At 35.7% G+C, this 27,756-nt stretch overlaps 2 protein-coding genes across 2 annotated transcripts in view; one reads left to right on the top strand and one right to left on the bottom strand.

Annotated features, from left to right (window-relative positions):
• The window catches only part of LOC111423726 (T-box transcription factor TBX20-like), a 72,335-nt gene that overhangs the window by 8,179 nt on the left and 36,400 nt on the right, over positions 1 to 27,756 (bottom strand). Inside the window, exons 3-4 of the mRNA XM_023057045.2 lie at positions 11,806 to 12,079; positions 11,591 to 11,752 (exon numbers count right to left, since the gene is read on the bottom strand). Of these exons, the coding sequence (XP_022912813.1) occupies positions 11,591 to 11,752; positions 11,806 to 12,079 (436 nt within the window). The remainder of the gene's footprint in view (positions 1 to 11,590; positions 11,753 to 11,805; positions 12,080 to 27,756) is intronic.
• Positions 23,507 to 26,431, top strand: LOC139430214 (uncharacterized). Its single transcript, XM_071196879.1, has 2 exons — positions 23,507 to 23,878; positions 23,938 to 26,431. The coding sequence occupies exons 1-2, from the start codon at positions 23,794 to 23,796 to the stop codon at positions 26,355 to 26,357; spliced, it is 2,505 nt and encodes an 834-aa protein (XP_071052980.1). The 5' UTR covers positions 23,507 to 23,793; the 3' UTR covers positions 26,358 to 26,431.

The raw sequence follows: 27,756 nt of genomic DNA, 5'->3' as shown, positions 1-27,756 counted from the left end.
AAGTATGTATACAACTTAAAAGTTAACAGTCGTACGTACACCATAAAAACTTGCAGTATATTAAAATTGCTAAATTTATTTTAAAAACATTAAATGTTAAATTTCCACCATTTTACTTGAAGATATCTTCGTTATCTTTGGAGATTGGCGACTGTCGATATGTTGACAAAAAATCAAAAACGTCATTGTGTAAATTCAAAAAAAATATACCTCAAAATTATCGGTTGGTTGATCTTTCTCAATACGTCGCAAAAAACGAATTAATAAAAAAGCAATTACGAGATTTTAAAACCATTCTTTCTGTAAAAGTTTTTGCCTCACTTTAAATCGCTTTCGAGATAACAACTTTTTTATATGACACAGACAAAATTCGGATACTACATGGAGTGGATAGAAAATTATCTGCTCTATGTAGTGTCTCAAAGTTTTGTCGGTATCATATAAGGAAGCTTTGATGCTCTAAATATTAAAAAAAGGCAATCATATCAGCTTTTCGTAGTGTTAGAAGAAAAAGATGCTTCTGCATATAAGTAAGCGATTAATATTACATATCACAGCATAGAGCAGAAGATTTTCTGTCGATTCAATGTAGTCTCAGAGTTTTATCCCTATATATGTGACAGTTATGATGCCGTAGATATTTAAATGCGGTCTTCATATGAGGTTTACTGCCATAGCATACAGCAGAAAATTTCCTTTCAATTTTATATGATCTGGGACTGGCAAAATATCCCAGAAATGGGGATAAATCTAGCATCGAATATTCGCTATGTTTGACCAAACATCTAACCGAGCCAGAAATAACGTACAAAAGAATTCAAGATTCGCAGACTATCTGGAAAAGATATTTCAACCTAATCCAGGGAACGATGTTGGCCCACTGCCAGATATCATTGGGTAAGAAAGGAAAGTAATACTACTGGCCTTTTCAGCTGAAGTCATAAAGAAAATCAAGACCAATTCATCAATCAATTTCGGCCGGATGATAAAAGAGCTTCTGAGAAAAGCAATAGAAATAACTAATTTAATTAATGCCGAGTATAATATGTGCCGCAGCTGTGAAATGTGGCTCAGATGATTATGATCTCTAACCGGGGATATCACTACTGCAAATTATTGTCAAACTGTTTCGAAAATTATCACATAAAAGGCAAATCATTGAAAAAAAAAACAAATCTCAGATCATCAATTTAGGTTCAGAAATCAACATTGATTACAGAAATGTTCATCCTATCAAAAATTCTTCAAAAGCCTTCAACAAAGTATGGGGGGTAGAATCACAAGCTAAAAGTCCTTCTTTCTAATCAAATATTCAAATTTTCTATTTATTTGAACGCTATACCACGTTTAAACAAGATGATGTCTACTTTGACTTGAGAAAAATCCCAACTGGAGTGTCACAGAGCAGTGTTTTGGTACCGGTCATTTACATCCTAACCTACATTGAATGAAAATATTATGGACACATTTCCAGATGACACCGCAGTTTTAACCAAAAATTATAAATAATTATTGCTGAAATACAAAGCGACAAAAGTGGTGTATTAAGTTAAATAAAGACAACTACTTCCCTTCTACAAGAATATGTACTGTCTCTTGGGCAACCATTCAGCCCTACCAGTATTGCAGCTTATGGTTTATTAACAATGCTTGAAATGAATGTGCACTTATGGCATTCATCTCCGAGATTGTACTGGTTAAAGTAATCAAAATATCGTGCAAAGATTTCAGAATAAAATAATAATAAGAATTGTTAACAGCCCATGGTATCTTCGAAATAACAATCAGCATATGGATCTAAAAGTGAAAATTATCGACAACGATATCAAAAAATATGCCAGACACATGAACAGAGGCTACAACAGTACATCAATGTCGAGGTTATCCAGCTCCTGGATGACTGAGTGAAGCCATTTGAACTGGTATAATGAAAGGAGCAGTGAGTGATAAAAACCTTGTATACATAAAAGCAGTGTTAGATATAAGAATGGCTGACCAAAATGAATGCGACTATCGTAAGATAAGTACTTTGTTATATAACCGCAATAGATTATTTTAGAAACAAATAGCATTTGTGTTAATTTACTAGATTGCTAATAATGACTGATATTATATACAACCGCATAAAGCAGAAAATTTCCTGTCGATTCTATATGATCTCGGCGATTAGTCCATATCATATAAGAAAGTTATAACGCCAGAAATGTTCAAATACGGCAATCATATGAGATTTTCGTAGTGTTAAAGGAGAAAGATGCTTGTGCAACCAAGTGATCAATTAATATTATACACCACCGCATAGAGCAGAAAATTTCCTGTCGATTCTATATGATCTCGAAGTGTTGTTTATATAATATAAGAAAGTTACGACGCCGAAAATGTTTAAATACGGCAACCATATGACGTTTTCATTGTATTGGAGGAGAAAAATGATTGTGCAATGACGTGATTAATTAATACTATACACCACCGTATAGTGCAGAAAATTTCCCGTCTATTCTATATGATCTCGGAGTTTTGTCCATATCATATAACAAAGTTATGAAGCCAGAAATGTTTAAATATGACAATCATATGAGGTTTTCGTAGTTTTAGAGTAGAAAAATGGTTATGCAATGATGTAATCGATTAATATTATATACCGTCGTATAGAGCAGAAAATTTCCTGTCAATTCTATATGATCTCGGCGATTAGTCCATATCATATAATAAAGTTATGACACCGGAAATGTTTAAATACGGCAATCATATGAGGTTTTCGTAGTTTTAGAGGGAACGATGTTTATGCAATGAAGTGATCTATTAATACATATTATACACCACCGTATAGAGCAGAAAATTTCCTTTCGAATCTATATGATCTCGAAGTTTTGTCCATATGATATAAGAAAGTTATGAAGCCGGAAATGTTTAGATACTGCAATCATATGAGGTTTTCGTAGTTTTAGAGGAGAAAAATACTTGCGCAATCAAGTGATCAATTAATGTTATACACCATCGTACAGAGCATAAAATTTCTTGTCGATTCTATATGATCTCGGAGTTTTGTCCATATCATATAAGAAAGTTATGAAGCCGGAAATGTTTAAATACGGCAATCATATAAGGTTTTCGTAGTTTTAGTGGAGGAAAATGCTTGCGCAATCAAGTGATCAATTACACCACCAAATACACCACCATATAGAGCAGAAAATTTCCTGTCGATTCTATATGACCTCAGCGTTTTGTCTATATCATATAAGAAAGTTATGAAGCCGGAAATGTTTAAATACGGCAATCATATGTGGTTTTCGTAGTTTTAGAGGAGAAAAATACTTGCGCAATCAAGTGATCAATTAATATTATACACCATCGTACAGAGCATAAAATTTCCTGTCGATTCTATATGATCTCGGAGTTTTGTCCATATCATATAAGAAAGTTATGAAGCCGGAAATGTTTAAATACGGCAATCATATAAGGTTTTTGTAGTTTTAGTGGAGGAAAATGCTTGCGCAACCAAGTGATCAATTAATATTATACACCACCATATAGAGCAGAAAATTTCCTGTCGATTCTATATGATCTCAGCGTTTTATCTATATCATATAAGAAAATTATGAAGCCGGAAATGTTTAAATACGGCAATCATATAAGGTTTTCGTAGTTTTAGTGGAGGAAAATGCTTGCACAATCAAGTGATCAATTAATATTATACACCATCGTACAGAGCATAAAATTTCCTGTCGATTCTATATGATCTCGGAGTTTTGTCCATATCACATAATAAAGTTATGAAGCCGGAAATGTTTAAATACGGCAATCATATAAGGTTTTTGTAGTTTTAGTGGAGGAAAATGCTTGCGCAATCAAGTGATCAATTAATATTATACACCATCGTACAGAGCATAAAATTTCCTGTCGATTCTATATGATCTCGGAGTTTTGTCCATATCATATAATAAAGTTAGGAAGCCGGAAATGTTTAAATACGGCAGTCATGTAAGGTTTTCGTAGTTTTAGTGGAGGAAAATGCTTGCGCAATCAAGTGATTAATTAATATTATACACCACCATATAGAGCAGAAAATTTCCTGTCGATTCTATATGATCTCGGAGTTTTGTCCATATCATATAATAAAGTTAGGAAGCCGGAAATGTTTAAATACGGCAGTCATGTAAGGTTTTCGTAGTTTTAGTGGAGGAAAATGCTTGCGCAATCAAGTGATTAATTAATATTATACACCACCATATAGAGCAGAAAATTTCCTGTCGATTCTATATGATCTCAGCGTTTTGTCTATATCATATAAGAAAGTTATGAAGCCGGAAATGTTTAAATACGGCAATCATATAAGGTTTTCGTAGTTTTAGTGGAGGAAAATGTTTGCACAATCAAGTGATCAATTAACAATTTACATCATCGTACAGAGCATAAAATTTGCTGTCGATTCTATATGATCTCGGAGTTTTGTCCATATCATATAAGAAAGGTATGACGCCGAAAATGTTTAAATACAACAAAGTGATTATTAAAAGTGATTTCATGTGCTGCAAAAACGCACCGGTAAGGTTGTTTTTTGTTATACACCGAAGAAAGAACAGAAAATTTCGTAACGGTTGCACAAGGACTTCAAGTTTGATTATTTTGAGGTATATTCGGTATACAGCGACATTCGTTATTTTCTGACACTATTGATATCAACATATTAATACGATCCCAATTTTAGATGAAGAAAAGATCAAGCTTTCCAGAGGGGTATTTAATATTCACTGTCTGAAAAGATAACGAAGATATCAGTACGTAAAATAGAGAAAAATTAGTTATAAATGTGTTGAAAAAAATATTTTTATTGAGTAGATGGTAATAATGCAAGGGAATCGAAGTGGTAATTTTAACCTTGAAGACTCGCGAGACGCCGACGGCGTCGAATCCGAAAATTGTGCGCCTCTCGTAATTAAGATATAAATCTCGGAGCTGATACGATCGAAGGCCATAAACTACACTTTAGAACCCGCTGCAGCCGCAACTTGAAGATTCGGTTTATCCCCTCAAACTCAACGAGGATAAACGATAAGCAAATTTCATAAATTTCTTTTAAATGAGATTTTTTGTTCTAGTTTTTCGTAGAAAACTCGTTTTGAATGGCTTGACAAATTGAATCCCTTGAAACTACCGGTCATGACTTATGATGGGCGCCGTCCAGTATTCAATATCCGCGTCCGGAGGGGGCCTCTGAATTCGTCGCGGCGCGGCTACCTAATCTAAAATGTAAACGAGGCAATTTGGAAAAGTCTCACCTCCGATTCATCACGTCTCGGTTAGACGAGGGGCGGTCGTCCGGGCGTGTACCTGTGCCCCCGGTGCTGGTAGAAGATGTGCACGGACATGATGACCGTGTAGATGTCCCAGCCCCAGGTTCGGCGCTGCAGGAAATCGATCCCTAGCTCGAGCAGGATCTCCATGCGGGTTTCACTTCTTTCACATTGTAAATTTTGACGACGGCGACGGCCGACGCGGCACTACGTCAACTGTCAGACGTCCGTCCGACGAACGAACGTCGCTACTTTAACCCCGCTGGATTCCCGCTGATGACGGTCACCGTATCCGTCCACCGAATTGATGACTAATCATTAGTTTGGATTATCGTGCCATTTGTTCCACAATGTTCGTTTAGAACGAAAGAACCGAGGAAATTTTATCAGATTTCAAAATTTTTATATACAGGGTGTGCGCTGAGGTATCCGAGAAACTTCGTATATGAATTCTATGATCAATTTTAAGCATAAACGATTCTAATCACTTTTCTCAAATTCCAAACGGTTGTTGAGATATCGAGATTTGAAGTTACCAGATACTAAACAGTAAATAACGTGTTGCTAGGTAATTGAATAATTGAGTTGTCTGGTTTCAATATCCCCTAAATCCATTTTTGGGCAAAAATGAGATATATACGCCATCTGTTAGAAAAAGTTGTTTTCTATAAGATACTCAATGATTTGTATTAAAAAACGCGAATCCCTTAAAAATTCAAATCAAATAGACAGCCTTTAGATATTAAAGAGAGCTACTTTCGATTTATTTTTAATACTTCCTTCAACATCGGCTTTGGATCTCCTAGCACCGATGTTTGCTCTAAGTGTCTTGAACTCCGGGAAAAAATAAAAATGAAAAGGTTGCATCTATTAAAACAGTGCTAACTACAGAATACCGAATACATAAGCTCAGGGCCAAAGCATTTTTTGAACAGCTAAAAGAGAAACGGGACGGCCTTCTGACAATTTCTTTTGATTGTCAGAAAAACTTGGTATTGCCCAAAATACCAGATCAAAGTACCTATTATACTAGACAACTGTACATTTACAACTTCACTACTGTAGTGGGGCACTCACATATTCCGTTAACAAAAGATAATGTTAAAATTTTCACGTGGACTGAAGATGAACATGCCAAGGGCGCCAACGAAATCGCAAGCTGCGTCTTTTACACTTTAAACAATAGTAACTTAGAGGGAATAGATACACTTCGATTGGTCGCCGATGGATGCGGCGGCCAAAATAAAAATACCATTATGATATGTATGTTGTTCAAATGGCTAAGCAGTATAAGCAGTTCTATTAGAACAATCGAGCTGGTATTCCCAGTGGTTGGGCACTCCTACATTCCACCTGACAGGGTTTTTGCTACTATCGAAAAAGAAATAAGAAAGAAAGAAGAAATTGTAATGCCAGAAGAATACATAAATATTTTTCAAGAACATGCTACTGTTTTTAAACTTGGAAAAGATGTTACCGATAGTGATTGGAAAGGTGCTGGTCAAAAAATCCTTAAGCCAGTGTCTCAGTGGCATTTTAAATTTAACCAATGTAAGAGATATATTATACGACGTGGCAACAAAAACGCCATCACCATTCGAGGTGAGTTATCTTACCGTTCAGACACCGGAACATTCAAAGGAGTTTTTAGGAAAAACCAAACCGCCATGAATATCCAGCCAAAAGAAATTCCTACCGGAGTGAAACCAAAAGATCTGAAAATGAGAGATGTAAATAACTTGTTAAGCAAACATTATGGAAAGAACTGGAGAGCGGTAGAAAATTTGGCTTATTATAGAGATGTGTTGGGAAAATTTCAGAACAATAATATTCCTGGCGATTCTCGAGAAGACAGTGGGGACGAAGAGCCTAGTTTATGTGAATCAACCGAAAATATACCTGATGTTACAGTTTAAGAGTTTTTTAAGTACAGTTTTTAAATAACATATAAAGCTATAAAGAGATTTGATTCAGTTTCAATTCATGCCTAATCCATTTTGTTCAGATTCAAATGAGCCTTAATCCACAGTTTGGTAGCAAACGCAACCAAACACCATTTTTAAATCCACTTTGTGATTTTTATATCTATTTCAAAAGACGTGGTTATAGAATTTTTGAAACTTCAGTAAGTCTTCTAATAACAAATAAATTATGTTTGAATTATTAACGCCAAAATCATCCCAAAATACTTTTTTGCCGTTTTCTCAAAATCGAAAAATTTGGACTTAAGGGTATTTGAAACCAAACAACTCAATTAGCCATTTAATTGATATTAGAATAAAATTGTTTACATTCAGGTCATTAAGTGTCATCATTATTATCAATTGTGCTAAAATCATGCCTGCAACTTATCCACATGAAGATGAATATTGCAACGGTAGTACCACCGCCTCAGTTAGGGAATATCAACGACGAGAGTCTTCATAACTCTTCGATTAAGAAGTGCGTTCCCTAAATCGACTTGTGAAAGAGAAATTAGACGAAGAAACAATGCTGCAGAAGTGCTTGAGGCTGTTGATAATGATGATGGTACTAGTACGAGAAGAATTTCTGTACTTACTGGACAAGCTAGGACGGCTGTACAGGGTGGGCAAATTTGGGTGTTATTATAGGCTATCTCAGAAACTATAAGAGATACAAAAAAAGTAGGTGCCATGTCCCGGTCTCTTTTTCCGAGACTAATCCAATCCCGTAAAGACCAAATCTCTATCTTCTTTTGTTTTTAAGTTATCATATTTCGTTTATTTTTGAAATGAGAGAAATGGGGTTAATGCATTCTTAAGACACTTTTTTGAGTAGAATATACTGCCGTTGAAAAATTTTTAACATAGCTGATAATTTTTGAGATATAACATAAAGTTGTATTTTTTTAAATACAAACTTTAAATGCTAATCATTTTTTATTAGTGAACAAAGTCAGGGATAAGATGCTGAGAAATTTAAATTAACTATTCAAAGTTTTTATTCGTTGGTACCAAACCAACTTTATTTTGTCCTATTCGTGCAAAACCATATATTATAGCCACTAGGTAGTATTTACTGTCCGGTGCCGCCTACTATAATCAAAATTTTGAACATTAGCGCTTACTACCACCATACACCATACATGCGATACATCATTGGAAAGCTAAAAATATGTTCTGTTCTTTAACATCATAATCAAGTATAGTTTGTATTTAAAAAAACACAACTTTGTGTTGTATCTCAAAAATCATCAAATATATTTAAAACTTTTCAACGGCAGTATATTCCACTTAAAAAAGTGTCTTAAGAACGTATCAACCTCATTCCTATATTTTGATAATAAACGAAATATGAGCATTCTTTGAAATCACGAAAATTTGACTATAACTTAAAAACAAAAGAAGATAGAGGTTTGATGTTTGCGGGATTGAATTAGTCTCGAAAAAAGAGAAACGGGACATGGCACCTACTTTTTTCGTATCTCTTATAGTTTCTGAGATAGCCTACAATAACACCCAAATTTGCCCACCCTGTACATGACACTTTGCGGGAAAATGGACTGCATCCCTATCATTACCAACCAGTACAACAACTTCTTCCCAAGGATCTTCCCCGAAGAGTTCGCCTTTGTGAATGGTGGAGAAATCATCTGGATACTCTTTTTTTGTGACGAAGCTACATTTACTAGAGATGGAATCAACAATTTTCATAACGAACATGTGTGGAGATTCGAAAACCCTCATGCTGTTCGAGAAACCCATTTCCAGAGTAGATTCTCCGTAAACGTTTGGGCTGGAAAAATTAGTAATGTTGTTATTGGACCGCATTTTTTCGACGGAAATTTGAACAGCGAAATGTACCAGGCTTTTTTGGAGAACGATCTACCTCTATTACTTGAGGACATTCTTATTCAAATTAGAAGAACAATGTTCTTTTTACATGACGGTGCTCCCGTCCATTAATTTTCTCAATGAACAGTATCCAAATCGATGGCCATCGCGATATCCGCATCTCACATCACTAGATTTTTTCATGTGGGGTCATGTGAAGACACTTACGTATTCAACGGGAAAGCCTAATAATAGAGACCAACTTATACAAAACATTCATGCAGCGTTTCGAGAGGTAAAAAACAATATGGAGAACTACAACTGGAAACGAGAGCTCCGACAAAGGATTGAATTATGCATTGCACAAGGCGGTGGTCACATTGAGCAGCTTTCATAATTGCAATGTCATTAAGCTTTTATTCAAATAAACCGCAATTTTTCCATAGCCAACCTAGCAATGTGTTGTAACTTCAATGATTTGTCAACTTCAAACCTCGATATCTCAACAACCGTTTGGAATTCGAGAAAAATGAATAGAATCATTTCTGCTTCAAATTAATTATAGAATTCATATACAAAGTTTCTCGGATACCTCAACGGACGCCCTGTATAAACATGAAAGCCCTTAAAAAATTCTTGTGTTCATATTTAACAGAGTCTTTAGGAATTCTTTAGGAAGGATATACATTTGGTTTTCTCGTTTCCAAACACACGTCTCCATTTCCGGCGTGAGCGTTTACACTGAGGCGAAAATATTGTTGTTGCCGCCGCAATCTCTCAATTAACGGGCGTCGCGACGCTGGCGCTGCGCCAACGGCATCGCCGCCACCGCTGTCAGCCCACCCAGCGTCGAGTGCTGATAACCGGATAAATGGCACTGGTCGTAGTGACAATTTTACCAATTCGCCGCCGCCGACGCTGAATATATCGGTATGCGCCCGGGGTCATCAGCGTGGACCACACATTAACACCGCCGACGTCCGCCAACTTCCCAACCTCCCAAAAACGAACAACGCCCAGGCCATAGTGTAAAAAGGAGAGCTCGTTTTTTGGCCATTTTTCCCGACCGACGCTCGCGTGACAGCGACATATACCCGCCAGAAGTTTACTGCTCGGAATCCGCCTTTTAATGTCGCGCCGTAATTTAGTTTAATGATCATTGAGTGATGTACGGCAAGCTTTATTAGCTTGGCCTAAGCGAGAAAGGGGGCGTCGACGTTGGACCCCCTTCAACTTTACGGTCGTCGGCATCCAATTCGAGTGATAATTTTTACCCAACACTCCCCTTCAATTGACTTGAGATCAAAAATTTTATCCAACTTAGTAACTGAAATCCAGATATTATACTGTAATTACTTGATTGATGTCAAAACATGTCTACAGATTAGAAACATTCGGATTTAGCCGTCTTAAGAGACCAACGGCTAAACCAGAATGTTTCTAGTTCTAAGTGTATGTTAGTTTAGTGGCAGTGCTAGTTAGCGCTAGATATCGCTATGTTGTATATTTTTAATGAACTAAAACTAGACCTAGAAATAGAAACATTCGGGTTTAGCCGTGCGTCTGAAGCCGCACGGCTAAACCCGAAACTTTCTATTTCAAGGTCTAGTATTAGTTCTAGTTTTACTTGTAATTCAGTGTGAGATTGCTGCATATTTTTCTTATAATTTTTAACCCAACACTCCCCCTCAATTGACTTGTGATCACAAAATTTAATCCAACTCAGTAACAGAAATCCAGATGTTATACTCTAATTACTTGATTCATGTCAAAACATGTCTACAGCGTTGAAAATGTTTTCTTAGACATCTATGTGGATACAACTTTGTCATTTTGCAAGCCAACGAGTGATTAAAACGTAGCACGTGTCGGGGTCCTGCGGATAGGTATGGTGTTTTGTACGTTTTAAAATTAAATCCGGACGAGGCCTCCTCCTCAATTTACGTTCGTTTTTGTCTCGTTACGGACGCGCGTTAACTCCTCTAACCGCGCATTATATTTGTGGCGGAGCGACTGCGACTATAAGTCACACTTAATTAGCGAGTATCAAAATAGATGATACATGGCGGTGTCTTCTTTGTGCGGGCGAGAAGCAACGACACATGTTAGTAACATAATCTTCACGAAACAATTTCGAAATAAAATAATTTTTGCGTTTAAATATTAAACGAAAAATTAAAGTTTGTTTTATTAATCAACAGTTAAGAAACCTGGTTTCATCGAGTGGAAGATCAAAAGATCATTTCTCCACGCGGCAGGTTTAGATCAAAGCGTAAATAAGATTGTTGGGGCTCGAGCGAAAGGAATACTTTGTCAACAGCAGCACCTGGATGGATGCCGTTGGCAGAGTAACTGGTCGAGCGTTGCCAAAACGAATTCCGACCTCTTAACAATTAACTAAGTGGGAGGTTGCTGCGAAAATAGCGTTTCCTTTTCGAGATGTTAAAGCAGAACATATCTGAGAAGCCTATATAAAGAAGAAGAAAATGCGGAACAACTTACCAGCTGATTCTGATAGGCGGTCACAGCCGTAAAAACAGTCTCCGGAAATATAAACGTCTTGTATTCTTCATTTTCCAAGTCTATCACTTGTCCGGAAGAACCTTCGGGCCTTTTTACCAGATGTATCCTTGGTTGATATTTATGCATTGAATTCAACACCAACTAAAAATATAAGATTCATTAAAATAACAAAAAAAAAATTGGTGTTTTCTTACATGTCCATGTTTGTCCATTTCGTTATTCGTCAGTTTGACCTTTTCGAATGAGACGACTTGCTTCCGGAGTTGTTCGCCAGAGTATGGCGAATCCGGATGGGCGTACATCCTGCAAGGAGCTGGCGGATCTGCTTTTCCTGCTACAAGCCAAGACGATCGGTGATAAGCGTACCTGTATCTCTTGTTGTCCACCGGAACGATGTCCAAAAGCACCGCGTATCGTTGATCGCTTCTGATACCGGTGAAGGATACACGTACGGTCGGGAACATCCTTCTGCAGCAAGAGAGGAGTTTGGCAATTAACATGTGCTGAATTGCCGCTTGTATGTTAATTACACTCTGTTTATACTGTCGAGTTGTTTACTAATTTAAAATTCTGCTTTCAATGGGAACGACTTAATCCAAGAGATAATCAGATTTTTTTGGTAAATACAGTAAAACCTCGATATAGCAAACTAGAACTAATATTAGAACTAGAAGCTAGTAAGCTAAGAATTAATGCAAACTCAAGTGTTTTCGAAGCTTCATATTACGAATTGAACGTTGTTGCACCGAAGGTTAAGAAACTTTTGAATTGCAGAGTAAGAATACAGTTGAAGACTTTGCAGTAACTACCAGTCACTTTTTGGCAAAATTAAACTTTCAAAAAGTTGTTGATTCATAATTGTGTATTGGAGCTACCTCGTTGTTACTACCAATTTACAAAAAAAACTAGTTTATTAGTATTTTATAGATGTTGAAACACATTTACCAAGTCAATCAATTATTTAAACAGCTATTCATTTGCGTCATCGTCAGTCATATCAATGTCATCATGATTTTCTACCAGATTACCAGATTTTAAAGATCTGTATAATAGTAAATCATTTTGATAATCGCAATTACAATCAAAATCAAAACCAATCTTATCAACAAAACAATTACACGAATACTGGACGATTCAATTTAATGGTCAAAGAAATAATCAACGAATGAATTTCGCAAATACTTCGGATAATCAAAATTAAGGATACAAAAAAACAAGTAAAATTAGAAATTTTAAATTCAACAAGTTCGAAGTGATAACGAAGTGAAACAACTTCGAACTTGTTTGCAACATGGTTGCAACATGGCATCCGAAACGTCAAACATTTTATCAAAAGAGATCTACTGTTAGTTTTAGTTGTAGTTTAATGTTTATTGTCAATTCACTAACGAAAGCGTAATTCGAACTGATTGTTTATAAACTGATTATATATATGAACCAATAGTTAAACCAAACAATGGAAAAATTCCAATAAGAAGTTTAAACACTACAGGAAGAGAAATTAAATTTCGGAATTTTGAACCAAACTTGGAAAATCTTTCAAATTTTAATATTTGCAATTTTAAATCAAATAGCCATCAACGAAATTCATTCTTTGTGTTGCAAAAAGTTTAGTTAAAATGTGTAAAAAATCAAGAAAAAAACCCAAGAGAAAGAAAACATAAAACAATAATTACAGATGAACATCACAGTTTCTTTAACTTAAAGTTGAATTCTAAAATCACACGTGTATTCGAGTGTATTCGACAACACCTTGATGGCCTCATGTTTACATTAAAACAAATACGTTTTGAATCGGAAAGAACCAACACCGTCGAAGTGAAAACAAAAACGTCTGAATATATAAGAAGTTTGCTTGAGCTTAAAAGTGAAAACATGCCCATAATCTATTTAGACGAAACAAACTTTAATTTTTTTATCTCGCAAAGTCAAGGTCGTTCAAAAAAGGGAAGTCGTTAATCAGCCATTGGGATTGATTTATCATGAATTAAGAAGGGGGTCATTTAAAAGAGAATAGGCTAACGAGTTTGTTAGGCAATGCTTAAGGAGAGCTCAAGATAGCTAATGATCAGTGGCTTTAGTCATTGATAGTGCTCCTTGTCATTGTGGTATTGAACAAGTGTTGAAGAATCAGAATTTCGTCATCATAAATATGTAAGGTTAAGTCCTTACAATCCAAAAAAAACCCAATTCAACACTCTTGGTCAATTTTGAAAGCAGATGTAAAGGCGGATTTGGCGAATGCACTTATAAATATTTTGGAAGGAAATGACCGAGAAAATTTATCTCAAACCGAGCACAGAATTCGAAAATAAGAAAATATAATTAGAAACAATATTCCCAAAATTAATGTAACTAACTATAACAGGTTTATAGCCGGAATTCAAAAGTACATCACCTCTATTTATATCAATTTGTTTATTTGTTTATGACCAAGTATAAAATTATGCGTTTAAAACGTCAATCACGAATCAAAGATTGTTTTGTTAAATTATTGAATGCCAATTTGATGTTGATTAATGTCATTTTGATTTTGATTAATGCCAATTTGATTATGACAGTTGCCAAATTGGTTTTGTTTAATGCCATTTTGCATTTGATTAATGCCAATTTGAACTTGAAAAGGTATAGACCTAGAATTAGAAACATTCGGATTTAGCCGTCTTAAGAGACGAACGGCTAAACCAGAATGTTTCCAGTTCTAAGTCTAATGTTAGTTCTAGTGGCAGTACTAGGTAGCACTAGATATCGCTATGTTGTATATTTTTAATGAACCAAAACTTGAACTAACACTAGACCAAGAAATAGAAACATTCGGGTTTAGGCGTGCGTCTCTGTCTATTTCTAGGTCTAGCGTTAGTTCAAGTTTTGGTTCATTAAAAATATACAACATAGCCTAATAGGACCTAATAGGATGCATTGGAAACATGGGGCTAATTCATTCCGAAGTACGTCGGGGCTCTTTCAAGAAGCCGGAAGCAAATGAATTTGTGAGGCAATGCCTAAGAAGAGCGCAAGGCCTTTACCAAACTGGAGTTGCATTAGTTATTGATAATGCTCCATGCCACTCTACTATTGAAAAGGTTTTTGCAGAAAACGAATTTGAACACCACACACTTTTACGACTAAGTCCGTACAGCCCTATGTTTAATCCTATTGAACAAGCGTGGTCTGCATTAAAAGCAGGAGTAAAAGCAGATATGGCTGTACAGCTAAATAACATCTTGGCTGGTGCTGACCGGGATCATCTGACTCAAACAGAATATCGAATGCAGAAATTAGAGAACACCGTTCATAATAATATGGACAAGATTACTGTTGCCAATTGCGTAATGTTTATTGCCCACATCCAACGATTTATCCCTTCTGCATTGAATATGCAAGATATAAATTTTTAAGAGTATTTAAAACAACGTTACTTACTTTCTTAAGTAATATAATTGTTATCTACTGTTTGTAAGTCAATAAAATGTTTTTGCCCATTTCATTTTATTTAATGCTGATATATAATTTTATTTCCATGTCAATTTAAAATTCATAAGTGCCAATATGATATGGACTAATGTCATTTTGATTTTATTTAATGCGGACTTGCTTTTGATTAGTGCTAAATTTGTTGATTAATGCCAATATGATATTGTTTATTGCCAATTTGATATTGACTAATGCCATTTTAATTTTGATTATTGTCAATTTGATTTTGACTAATGCCAATTTGAAATTGACATTGCCAATATGATTTTGACTAAGTCATTTTGATTCTGATTAGTGCCAATTTGTGCTTGAAAAGGTATAGTGTTAATTTTAGTATTAATTTTATTGTTATTCAGGGCTGACGTCACGAACATACCTCTTAGGTTTTATTGTACTAATTTTATGAATCGTGGAGAAATTTTATAAACTTAATTTAAAAATTAATCTGGATAAATCCCCAATAGGAGAGAAAATACTTTTTGTTTCCATTACATTTAATTATAAAACAAAGCGAAGCTCGTCTTTATAGCTCATTAATATTCATTTGGTCGTCAATTAAAAGAAGCCGTCGCGTTAATCGCTTGCGGCCAATTTCAAGACGGAATTAATACTTTACAATTCAATTCGACGCGTTCAGGAAGTTGGTCGGTCGTAATGTCCACAATACATAACAACAATAACAGTTGGTTACGGGTTTTCTCGGGATATTTAAAAAGGGAAAGAACAAAAAAGGGTTTAATAATCATTGGTCCGTCTAATAAATTGTCCACGAGGGGCAGTCCTCGAGCGCCACCTCTAACGGCGGAGCCCCTTTTATTCCCCGGCTCGGTTCTCCCATGATCGATGTATATTAAAAGCGCAATCAGCGTTAAAATTGTCCGGTTCGAAATTATAAAACCGCAAACACCCGGTAATAAAGGGATTTGAATTACGGCCGGTGTTCGATCTCTCTTTCTCTCTACAAGAGGTGAGGATGATTATCGTTCCGTTCGATTCTCCACTTCGATCGCCGTCGGCCCGACGATGGAGATAGCGGCTTCTAAAACCCTATAATTTCCGTGCTAATTTGTTTCGATATCTGGCGGACGGATCTACCGAGAGAAGACTCTCCTTCTTGTGCCCGCGAACCGCAAACACAAATCAAAAACGGATAACTCACAGACACTAGTTAGTACAGTTTTCTTATCAACATCATCTTTCGTTCATAACGAAATTGAACCTCAAGAGTTGATTCTAAAGTAAAAATAAAGTCTATTCGTACAAGATTTTTATCCGTTTTAAGAATGCTTTGTGTTATTTTTGTTAATTCAAAAGAATTTGAAGAACATCCTGAATAGGTAATTACTAGGACATTTGTAATGGTCAACTGAGTATAAATTACGAGTAGAGCATCGAAATAATGTTTCAGTTGTTAATAACCGCGTCGGAATGGTACTGTAATGAATCAATCCAGTGTCGGCGCGTCAGTTGGTGCGATCGGGCGTCGCGACGCCTAATTGCGCGTTGACGATCATTTGTAAAACGGCCCCTCTGTCCCCGTTCCCGTTGCGACGACTCACTTTGATCTGGTCCTATTTTCACGCGAAAGCTAAAATTGAATTAATTGGCAACGTTTCGGACTGAAATGGGGGAAAACGGACCCCCGTCAATTGCGCTGGTTTATGGCTTCACGCTTCAAGCGATAATCTGTTGGCTGGCGAATTGTTGCGATGTTGATTAAGAGCGTTAAATCTAGCGTACGAGATGATTTTCTTCTAACTTGCCAAACGACTTACTTAACTTAAAATAAACCATAACTTAAAGTTTCATCCTTTTAACAACTTATTTAATATTATGCTGGCGATCTTTCGGTGGGAACATCAATTTAAAATAAAACCGGTAAAACCTGTAAAGGCGGTAGATCGTCTTCTATTGAGAGTCGATATCACCACGGCGGCACGTTTCGTTCTCACGCAAACCAAAACCGATTAAGATCAGTACAAAGGTTCGTACTTAGGAATGTTGGAAAAACGTTATACACGCGTTCTTTACGATTTATGTACGAATTATCGCGTCCTGGTGATTTATAGGTTTTAACCACGATCGGTTTTTAAATCTTTACTCTTGCGTGCTGCCTTCTGGACTATTCTTTGAACGACCAGGAAGCGCTTAAAGCGCATAACCATACAGCCAGCAATTCCCAACAGGATACGACCTAGCCTTAATCTGCCAGAAAGATATTTCCACACTCCATTGGCCGGCGTTGGTATTTAATTAGGCCTATTAATACACACTAAAAGACGGTTCTTTCGAGGAAACGTTCGCGGGAAATCCTAATTGGGCGTCGGACAGCCTCAGATCATGCACCATTTGCTGCGTTACCATTTCTGTCCTACAGTACAACGCCATACAACAAATTTATAGACTAATTAAAACATCTTGATGAATTCCCACTATTCATGTATATACCAGGTGCGTCTGAAGATGCACGCCTAAACCCAAAACTTTCTAGTTCTAGAACTAACACTTACTTCTAGTTTTTGTTGTTATATTACACTTCAGGTTTAGCCGTCTTAAAAGACGCTCGGTTAATGCTAATGTTAGATAATGCTAAATAGTTGCATTTCTCTCAGAGAAGGAAGCTACTCTCTACGAATTGAAAGTACCCTCCTTAGAAATATTAACCTCAAAACCGAAGTCAAATACCTAGGGGTAATACTAAATAGTAAATTAAACTGGAACTCCCACTTAGTCAAGGTGAGGAAAAAGGCCATCATGGCTAACCAGAGCTGCTGCAAGCTCTCTACGTGGTACGTGGTAATAATCAGACCCATCCATGCCTCACTAATTTGGTGGCCAAAAACAAAATACAAGACAGCACAACACTAGCTGGCACAAATCCAGTGGTTAGCATATGTTAATATAACAGGTGCAATAAGATCTTGTCCAACGGCTCCTCTTGAAGCCCTACTCGGTCTCACACCTCTTCATTTATACATACGAAAATGGCACGTATAGGCTCCTATCCATAGGCCCCAGCGACATCTTAGTTTCTTAAAATTGTGCATGTGCATTAGAGTGAGTACTTCGCACTTTCGAGTATTCTCATGTTAGTATATTCCTTGCCGTCTAGCGTAGTGAATCTTTTTCCAGTCGAAAGCAATTTTGATAACTTGGGTTGGGTTGGGACATATGAAAATTCAGTTTAGGTTAGTTCTTTCAAAATTACTTACAAACCTTAGCATATTACTTATAATGGCAGAGTAGTACATTACTATAATTACAGTCATGGATTTCTTAAAAAAATTCTGGATAATCGGGAGTTACAGCAATTGGTAGAACATGATGAATTTTTACAGGATGGGGACAAAAGTGATAAAAGTAAAGAAGACAATAAAATTTCCAGTGACCACAGTTCAGAAAGCGAAATTTAACATTGCGAACATGATGAAGATTATGAACCAAGAGGAGAAATAGCAAAGTCTACATTTGAATCTGATACAGTTTCAACTCCTTCGAATACCGCACCATTCAAGATAGCTTGGTTTGGTAAGGACAAAACCAAATGGCTAAAGGAAACTCTGCGTAGAACATAAACTTTAGCACACAATATTATATTTATTCTGCCCTTGAAGAACCCTTGAAGCTTGGAGATTATTATTCACTGATAGCATGATTGATTCAATTGTGAATTTTACTACTTACTTTTTTCCCCAAAAATTGAAGTTACTATCATCAAACTTGATTCTGGGACCCAATAGTAATGCGTAAGTAACAAGTTTTGGATAGTAGTAGTTACGAGTTTTAAGTGCCTTATCACTGAAAACATGCTCCTCACTCAATTTGATGCAAAGTAACCGCAGAGGACACCTAAATCCGTAACGACCCATGTTTCAACCACTTGATTGAAATTAAGACGTACCTTATACCGACAGAATATAATTTCGACCAGCCATATAAAGTCATATGTAAAAGCAGGGATGATTGGGCGAGCTTCACCTTAAAAGAGGAGCCCTTGTCTGGTACACCTATGCTTTAAAGACAGTTGGATCCGGGATAGGTATGAGCATTAGTGGACCAAATAGCCACATTAAATTGCACCTCAGCTCGGATACAACCATTTTTCAAGTAGAAGTTCTTGTTATAAACTTCTGCACCGTTTTGAACCTAGAAAAGGGACAGAAAGGTTCATCAATAAACATTTTCACCGACCGTTGGGCCGCCCTAAAGGCAATTCAGACACGTGTGATTCCGCACTGATCAGAGAGTGTTCCAGTAACCTGAGAGAGCTCGCTAGGGGCAATGATGTTACTTTATGGTGAGTTGTAGGTCACAAAGACATTCAGGGCAATGGAGGAGCGAACAAGCTGGGGAAACATGCAGCGAGAACGCCTTATGTTGGACCTGAACCCGGCTGTGGACTACAAAAAAACCACTTAAAACAAGTAATTAATAATTGGGAGGTCTCAAAGGTAGCCTCGCGCTGGAAAGAACTTCCAGGTCACAAACAGACGAAGACTATGGTAACTACGTCGGAAAACAAAACAAAAGAAGTTTTATACCTCAGCAAAAGGGATTACAGGTTTTCTAACCGGCCTTGCACTACTAAAATACCACCTCTTCCATATTAAACAAGCTGAGGATCAAACTTGCCAACTTTGCAACGATGAATCAGACACTGCTGAACATATACCATGTGAATGCGTCGCCAGAGGCTGCCTAAGACACAAAATTTTCGGTAAAGTTCGCCTGATACTTAACGACATAAAGGAACAAGACCTATTGAGCAATACTAAGGTTCATAAAAGACCAACATCTAGTGTTAGTTCTAGATCTAATGTTAGTTCTAGATCTAATGTTAGTTCTAGGTTTAGTTATTATTCAGCGTTAGATTGTTGCATATTTTTATTGAACTACCATTAGACCTAGAAGTTCGTTTAAAAGAAATCTGTCAAATTATTATACAACGTAGCATGAAATCTGGATTTTCTTCAGTACAATTATTACAAAATATACAAAGAATATAAAGAAAAATATACATTTCATGTAAAAATTACAAGAAAAAAGTAATAATAATTCCTGAATAAACATATAGTAGAAATTTTCCACTGAAGCAGTATACTTGTATTGTTACTACTTCTATGTGGTTTTTCAATCACTTCATTGGTGCTGTCGTGGTCGGTATATTTATCGTAATCTTTGGGCTCATTGAATTGAATTAGGTGCTGATCATTTCAGAAAAAAGCCGTCGTCCCTTGTGGAATATCCAGTTTTTTCACTATGGCGTCTCTCAGGTTGGAATGCAATAATCTTCCTATTTCTGGGAGTACCGCATTATACAGCTTTGGTGCTATGTAATTTAGGCTACGCTGTCTTATTCTTTTATTACATTTTGGAAGTTTTGCAGTTATGTTCCTGTTTCTTGTATCATAGGAATGATCCATTTGATTCATTAACTGCCTATGTCTGCGTACGTACATTAATACTTTCTGGTTATAAATTTGCCTTGTGTCTAATACCTGGCTTATGTTATATAACTCATTTGAAGGTGATGTTATATTTTTGTTGTACATTATTCTTAATATCCATTTCTGTACTTTATTAATTTTTTCCAAATGAGTGTCGGTTACTCCTCCCCAACCCAAAACAGCGTATGACATAAGTGATTGCACAAGGGAGTAGTAAATAACGTTCAGGTGTCTTTTATCCGAAAACTGTGACAAATACCTAAATCTGCTTGTTAGTCCTCTGATTTTCTTGACAAAAAATTGCAGGATAAATGTTGATCAATAATTATGAATAAATATTTTACTGATGATGCTTGTGGAATAAAAGTTTCCTTCCAGATCAAAAACAAGGTTTCCCAATTTTGGCAGATGATTGCTATATGAAGCGAAGGTACCTGTCCTTTAGTTTTTGCTATATTTAACGTTAATTTGTTCAATTGAAACCATTTTTTGACCATTGCAAAATCTCCTTCAGCCACGACGAAATGCCACGACGTGCCTTTCGATATTCTGAAATGTCTATACTGTTGCTATCAACAATACTAGCAGTACTACGATCTACCACAAAATCCAAAATGTTTTTTTCTAGTTGGGGTGTATGAACTGACCTCAGATTCAGATTAATGAAACCATTCCAAAATCGAAGTTGTATCTTTTTGCAAATAGCTCGAAAACGACGCGTCTAATCAAAACTTTCTAAGAGTGAATGAAATAGTAATATGAAATAATTTTAAAATGAAATAGGCTTTTAGAAGCAGTTGGAAAATGTAAGGGTTTATGACATAATAAAAAATTATTATTGTGTTTTATTGTGAACATCTTGTATAGCACTGATCCCGTAGTTCGATATTTCAAGTGATCTTAAACAATTTCTTATGATAACATTGCACTGTTTGCTAAATTTAGTCTTTCTAAGACAAACCATACTCTGATGATGTACGTCTGAACCCGAAACTTTCTAGTTCTAGGTCTAGTGTTAGTTCTAGTTAAGGGACTCTCGGCTAAACCAGGATGTTTCTAGTTCTAGGTCTAGTGTTAGTTCTAGATCTAGTGTTAGTTCTAGGTTTAGTTGTTATTCAGTGTTAGATTGTTGTATATTTTTATTAAACTGCCATTAGATCTAGCACTAGAAAGTTTCGGATTTAACCGTCTTAAGAGACGAATGATAAAAAGAATTTTGTTGATTTGAAAAATTGATGATATTATAATGATGGTGCATTCCACGTTTGCGGGAAATCGTAATCCAAGCGAAAAACGACGAAACAAGCATCGTCTCGGTAACCTGCAATTACGGCGTATCATCGCCTCTTATCTGTTGCCCATAAGATGGTATCGCTGAATTATCCGGAAGTCGACGACGACGACGACGCTTGGTTACAAAGAGTAACGCGCCTATAATGAACTTGGGTGTGTACTTGAATACAATTTTCTAGTCATTAGGGTCTAAAGAAAAATTTTTCAGGAATACCGGACAATTTTAAATTAGATAATTTTATAAAATTACGCTGACATAAAATCCATTCGTATAGATAACCTAACGTGATACGTAAATCTGGTTGTTTGAATCGAATACGATGATATTAAATATGATGGTAATAAAAAAGTATGGTTAAAAAGTGGTTGAAGGAAAGCCATTTGTGAAGTAGTTGGAAGTGTACGCGTGTGGGGGCGCAACACGACTAGGGACCACACACCTCGACCGCCAATAAACCGTATTCTCATTAAATGGTCCCGTTTTTGTTTACGTGCAATTTGTAATCGCGCGCGTTCCGTGCGGTTTAATCTGCTGTGAAATAATGGCGGCCGCGCGTATAGGTGGTGCTGCGAGCGCGCGCCGCCCGCGTCCGTAAACCGATCCGATCGATTTCAAGTGGACGGATTAAAACGGCGAACGTGATTTCACGTCGACCGACTATGAGATTTATGTCCGTGTTATTTTATTATTCCAAACAAAATGATTTCCAACCCATGAGATTTTACTACTTGACTGAAGTCATATCAAGATTCAGATTTTTCTTACTCACAATTAGTTTTTTTTAGTTCAAAAAGTTCACATAACGAATATTCCCCAATTTCAACACACGCCATCTTCAGGAATGCCTAATTATAAGCAAAAAAATCATCTAGATTAAAATAATTACATTAAAACACGCGTTGTGTTGTTAATCACCGTGTTGCACCGATTGCATCTTAAACATTAAGTATATTATGTTTGACTTTTTTAATTAACGCAACATTTGATTAAAGTGATTTTCAAAATACTTTGGAAACAACTTATATTACAAATTCAAAAAAATTGACTGAGGTGTAAAACTACATAGCTGCCGTAACCAACTAACATACTAGGCTGAACTACTAGCAAGAAGAAGCTAAGCAGAATAACTAAAGAATAACTGATTGTGAGTTAGCAAAATATGAACAAAGACACCAAAGGGTAGGAAGTTTTTAATGTTATATAGATGCTATAGATACTAAATTTATTGCTAAAAAATCATTAACGTTGTTGATTCTGTGAAATGATTTGGCGCGTGTATGGGAAAAGTGGTATATGTTCAAAAATGTAAAATTCGAGTTCTATGTGTAGGGTGTTTCTAAATTGATCAAAGCACCTCTGGGAAAAGTGGTATAAGTCTTACAATACTAGCTTATCGATTTCTATCTGGTGAATACTGGTATAACTCCAATTTTCTAAAACTACTGTCGTGAAAATAGGTACATGTTGATGTAAACCATTGAAATAATCTTCTTTATGGTACATGTCTACATGTTATTCCGTGTAATTTTTTTTCACTCGGGAATATAGATATAAGTTTAACTATATCTGGTTAAATTATTAAATTATATTTAAACTAGTGGTGAAAAAGGATATAAGTTAACATGTTACATTTAATTTGTGACGCAAAATAAGGTATATATAGAGTTATCCCGTTTTTCACGGAAGTGTTTTAATTTTGTACGGTATAAATCTACATGTACCAGTTTTCACAGTTGCATTATTCCAGAATCAAGAGTAATAAGTATATTTATTACACTTTACGTTTCTAAAGTCAAGTGCACTGTCTGTTTTTAGTAATAAAACATTATTGTTATTAAACTACTTTGACTAAATTTTCTGTTTTGGTCATAAAGTGATTAACATTACAATAGTGCAAGTATTTAATGTATACTAAATAAACTACAATACATTCATCGATATTAAAACTGTTTATAAATTGTGAGGTTATGTCGTATTCAAAAAGAGCAAACTTTATAGCTGGACTGCGAGCTAACGTGAAAAATAAAATTTCCTCTACAACTTTCAGTTGCGGTAAGTTGAATCAAACTGTTATAATAATATTATAGTTTTTATAAAAATTTTAATTTCAGACGAAGGCGATAACCCAGAAACGCCGCTGTTAGCAAACACAAGTGGCCTAGGCAAACATGATTCTGTGGAAATTCTTGATTTAATTCCACAGCCTCTCTTGGAATCTGATGAACTGAGTACTGAATGTGCAATAGAGAATTTAGAAGATATTCAAGATATTAGTCAAAATTACCCAAATTTGGAAGAAAGGGATATACTATTATTAGAGCACCCAAATGACATGTTCCAAAATGAAAATTATGAAACATACTTTAAAGCGGATGGAAAAAGAATAAAAATTGATAGACTCATAAAAGAAATTAATGTGTCCGAATCAAGTCACGAAATGAACACGACGGAAAACAATGAATACAACAATGAGGTACCTGAGAAGCAAAATAATAATGATATAGAGTCGCAGGATACACTAGAGAGTGAGAATAGCCAAGTAGACCCAGGAAGACAGAATAAGATAGACGAAATGGAGCAAGGTGTTGAGGAGCAGGGTGCTGAGGATCAAGATGAGCCCGTGGATGATAGTGATGCTGATCCAAATTATATTGCTGAAAGTAAAAGTAACAATGAGTCAGAACACGGGGAAGAACAAATAAAAATAAAGCCGAATAAAAACCAAATGAAGAAGTCAAAAACAAAAGAAACAAGGGCAGTCCGGAATGAGAGAAAATTAAAACGGAATTTAGGACTTGAGTACACAACAAAAAAAGAAAAAGTAGTAAAAGAAAGAAAGTGTATGGAACTAGCGGACTGTAGACTCAAATGTACAACGAAGGTAACCGAGGAAGAGAGGCAGACTTTGTTCAAAGAATATTGGTCTATGGGAAATTTCAATAAACGTGTAGCATTTATGGCTGGATTAATAATAACTCAACCAAAAAAAAGCTGGAGAGTAAAAACTGTGAACCCTGAAAAACAAAAAAATAGGACAATGAGTTATAATTTCCACTTACCCCTTGATGGACGCAAGCAAAGAGTGTGCAAGGCTTGTTTTATGAAAACGTTTGGTGAAACTAACAGATTTATAACTGATGTGCTGCATAACAAAAATGCGTCGGTAGCTGGTGTCACACACGATGACTTAAGAGGAAAATCATCACCTGCCAATAAAATACCCGAAGAAGATATAGATCTCGTTCGTCAGCATATTCTTTCTATTCCTTCGTACGAAAGTCATTATTGTAGAAAGAAATCTGATAAGAAATACTTACCTCACTATTACACACTCAGTAAAATTTACGACGAGTACAAAAAATGGATCGCTCCAAACAAAACGCCAGTTTCCAGATTTATATACCAAACTAAATTTCACGAATTGGGAATAAAAATTAAATCGTTGAATAAAGACACTTGTGCATCATGTGATAAGTATAATATGTTACTTAAAGTAAACTCCAATGTTCCCAAAAAAGAAGAAATAAGAAGCAATCTTGAGAAGCACCAAAGAGAAGCAGAAGAGGCATATGAAGCCAAACGTCAAGACAAAGAGCTAGCATTATTTCCAGACTCATTTAAAGAAGTACTGACTTTTGACTTGCAACAGTGTCTTCCCACTCCGGCAATTGAAACTTCAGTGGCGTTTTATAAACGCCAATTATGGACGTATAATTTAACACTATACCGATGCAATGACAAAAAGGCTTTCAATTTCATGTGGCATGAAGCTGTTGCGGCCAGGGGTGGCAACCAAATAGCTTCTTGTCTGCACAAGTATTTGAAACAAAGTTCGCAACATGTGAAAGAAATCACATTTTATTCAGATACTTGTGCTGGTCAAAACAAAAATTCTTTTCTGTGTTTAATGTTCATGCTTGCCATGAAGGATCTTCCTTATGTACAGTGCATCGATCACAAATTTCTAGTTCCTGGACACACACATATGGAATGTGACGGAGTTCACTCAATTATCGAAAAGAAGAAGAAAAAACATCCACTTCCAATCGATCATCCAAGAGATTGGGCAAACTTGGTACGACTTTGTGGTTCCAAAAAAAAATTTCAAGTGATTGAAATGAAAAGGGATGACTTTTTTGAATTTTCGGCGTTGTTTAAAGGTCTATTCCAACAAAGAAAAATTAACACTGACGGTGAGAAAGTATACTGGAAAGATATTAAGTGGTTGAGGTACTCGCAACAGCCTGGTGTAGTAGAATACAAGACAAGCCTTGATGTGCACGCACCGTTCAAAAGAATTAATTTTTTACGAAAAGGTACTTTGTGGCCTAAAAGTATTAAAGTCCCATTGTCATACAAATCCTCAAATCCTATAACCGCTGAGAAAAAAGCAAATCTTATTGAACTTCTTCCTTTTGTTAATGAAACCTTTCACGATTTTTATAAGAATCTATTAACAAAAGAAGATTTACGAAATTCTTTACCTGACGCTGATTCAGACGAAGATGAAAGTGGCGATGACGAAAACTAATAAGAAAGAAAAAGGAAGAAGAAAATGAAAGTTCTGCACACGTTACATCTTTTTTGTTCATTTAAAATCTATGATTTTATTATTTGTCACCTGCTGCCTTTTGTAATGGTTTCACTTAGTTAATTTTTATAATTGTTATAATTACCTTCTTGTGAAAAGGAGCATAAAATACAAATTTTTTATTAAATTTGATGAATAGTGGTATAAAAGCATTTTTTTTTCTTATAGCAACAATATTTTATATTTTTAGGACAACCCATTAAAAAGACCACCATTTTTATGGTTATCTAAAAAAAAAGCACCAAAAATTTCGGCCAAATATTAATTTGCGAGATCTTTAAACATTTACAAGTTTAACATCGATTTTCTCAAAACTTCTTTTTTAGACTTATACCCCTTTTCCCAAACACGCGCCATTTATCTATGTATATCATTACTTAGAGGATGTATTTCGTCGATATAGTATGTCTGAATCTATCTAAATATGCATCAAATTGGGATTTGCTGGGTGCACACAGTGGTTGCTTCAAGATGCAACTAAGGTTCATAAGGTTCATAAACGACCTACATCTAGTGTTAGTTCTAGATCTGATGTTAGTTCTAAATTTAGTTGTTATACTTATTATTTGATTATAGTTGAACTACCATTAGACCTAGAACTAGAAACACACAAAAAGATAAAGTTCGTTTATCTGTCGTTAAATCAACGTAGCATGAAATCTGGATTTTCTTCAGTACAATCACTCTTCAGCATTTCTCAAATTAATGGTTATCTGTAAAAAGTACTTGTTTCTAAAAACGCAGCATCAATAGTACATTTTCCATCATAGTATGGCAACACTGCATTTGCAACGGATGATCAGCAATTTTAAATTCTTGTACTCTCGGCAAATAGCTGGATACAATTCTGTTCATGTAGAAAATGCCAAGACATGCCTTTGGATATTCTGAAATGTCTATACTGTTGCTATCAACAGTACTAGCAGTACTACGATCTGCCACAAAATCCAAAATGTTTTTTTCTAGTTGGGGTGTACGAACTGACTTCAGATTCCCGTTATTTACATACTTCTGTCTAAAATTTCCTGTCTCACGTAAAAATCTTTCGATATTTAGAAATGTTTTTCTATCAGGTTGTCCTTACTTACAATTTGTTTCCATAAGCACCTACGATTAATGAAAACATTTCAAAATCGAGGTTATGTGTCCAATTAAGTCTTAATTACTTTCATTGTTATTTTTTAAAGTTTGTGCAATAGCATTTATGGCGCTATACGGTGTACAATTTGCTATGTAGGATGTTATGCAATCGGGTAGCTCTTATTCTTTCTGTTATCTAGAGGATCTTTGTTAAACGAGGCCTCGGCAATGTTAGAAGATAACAAAGAACTGCTAGAAA

This window comes from Onthophagus taurus, chromosome 6 (genome assembly GCF_036711975.1).
Source record: "Onthophagus taurus isolate NC chromosome 6, IU_Otau_3.0, whole genome shotgun sequence".
Taxonomy (NCBI): Eukaryota; Metazoa; Arthropoda; class Insecta; order Coleoptera; family Scarabaeidae; genus Onthophagus; species Onthophagus taurus.
The sequence above is the reverse complement of the archived record's forward strand: the minus strand, read 5'-3'. Positions and strand labels throughout refer to the sequence as shown.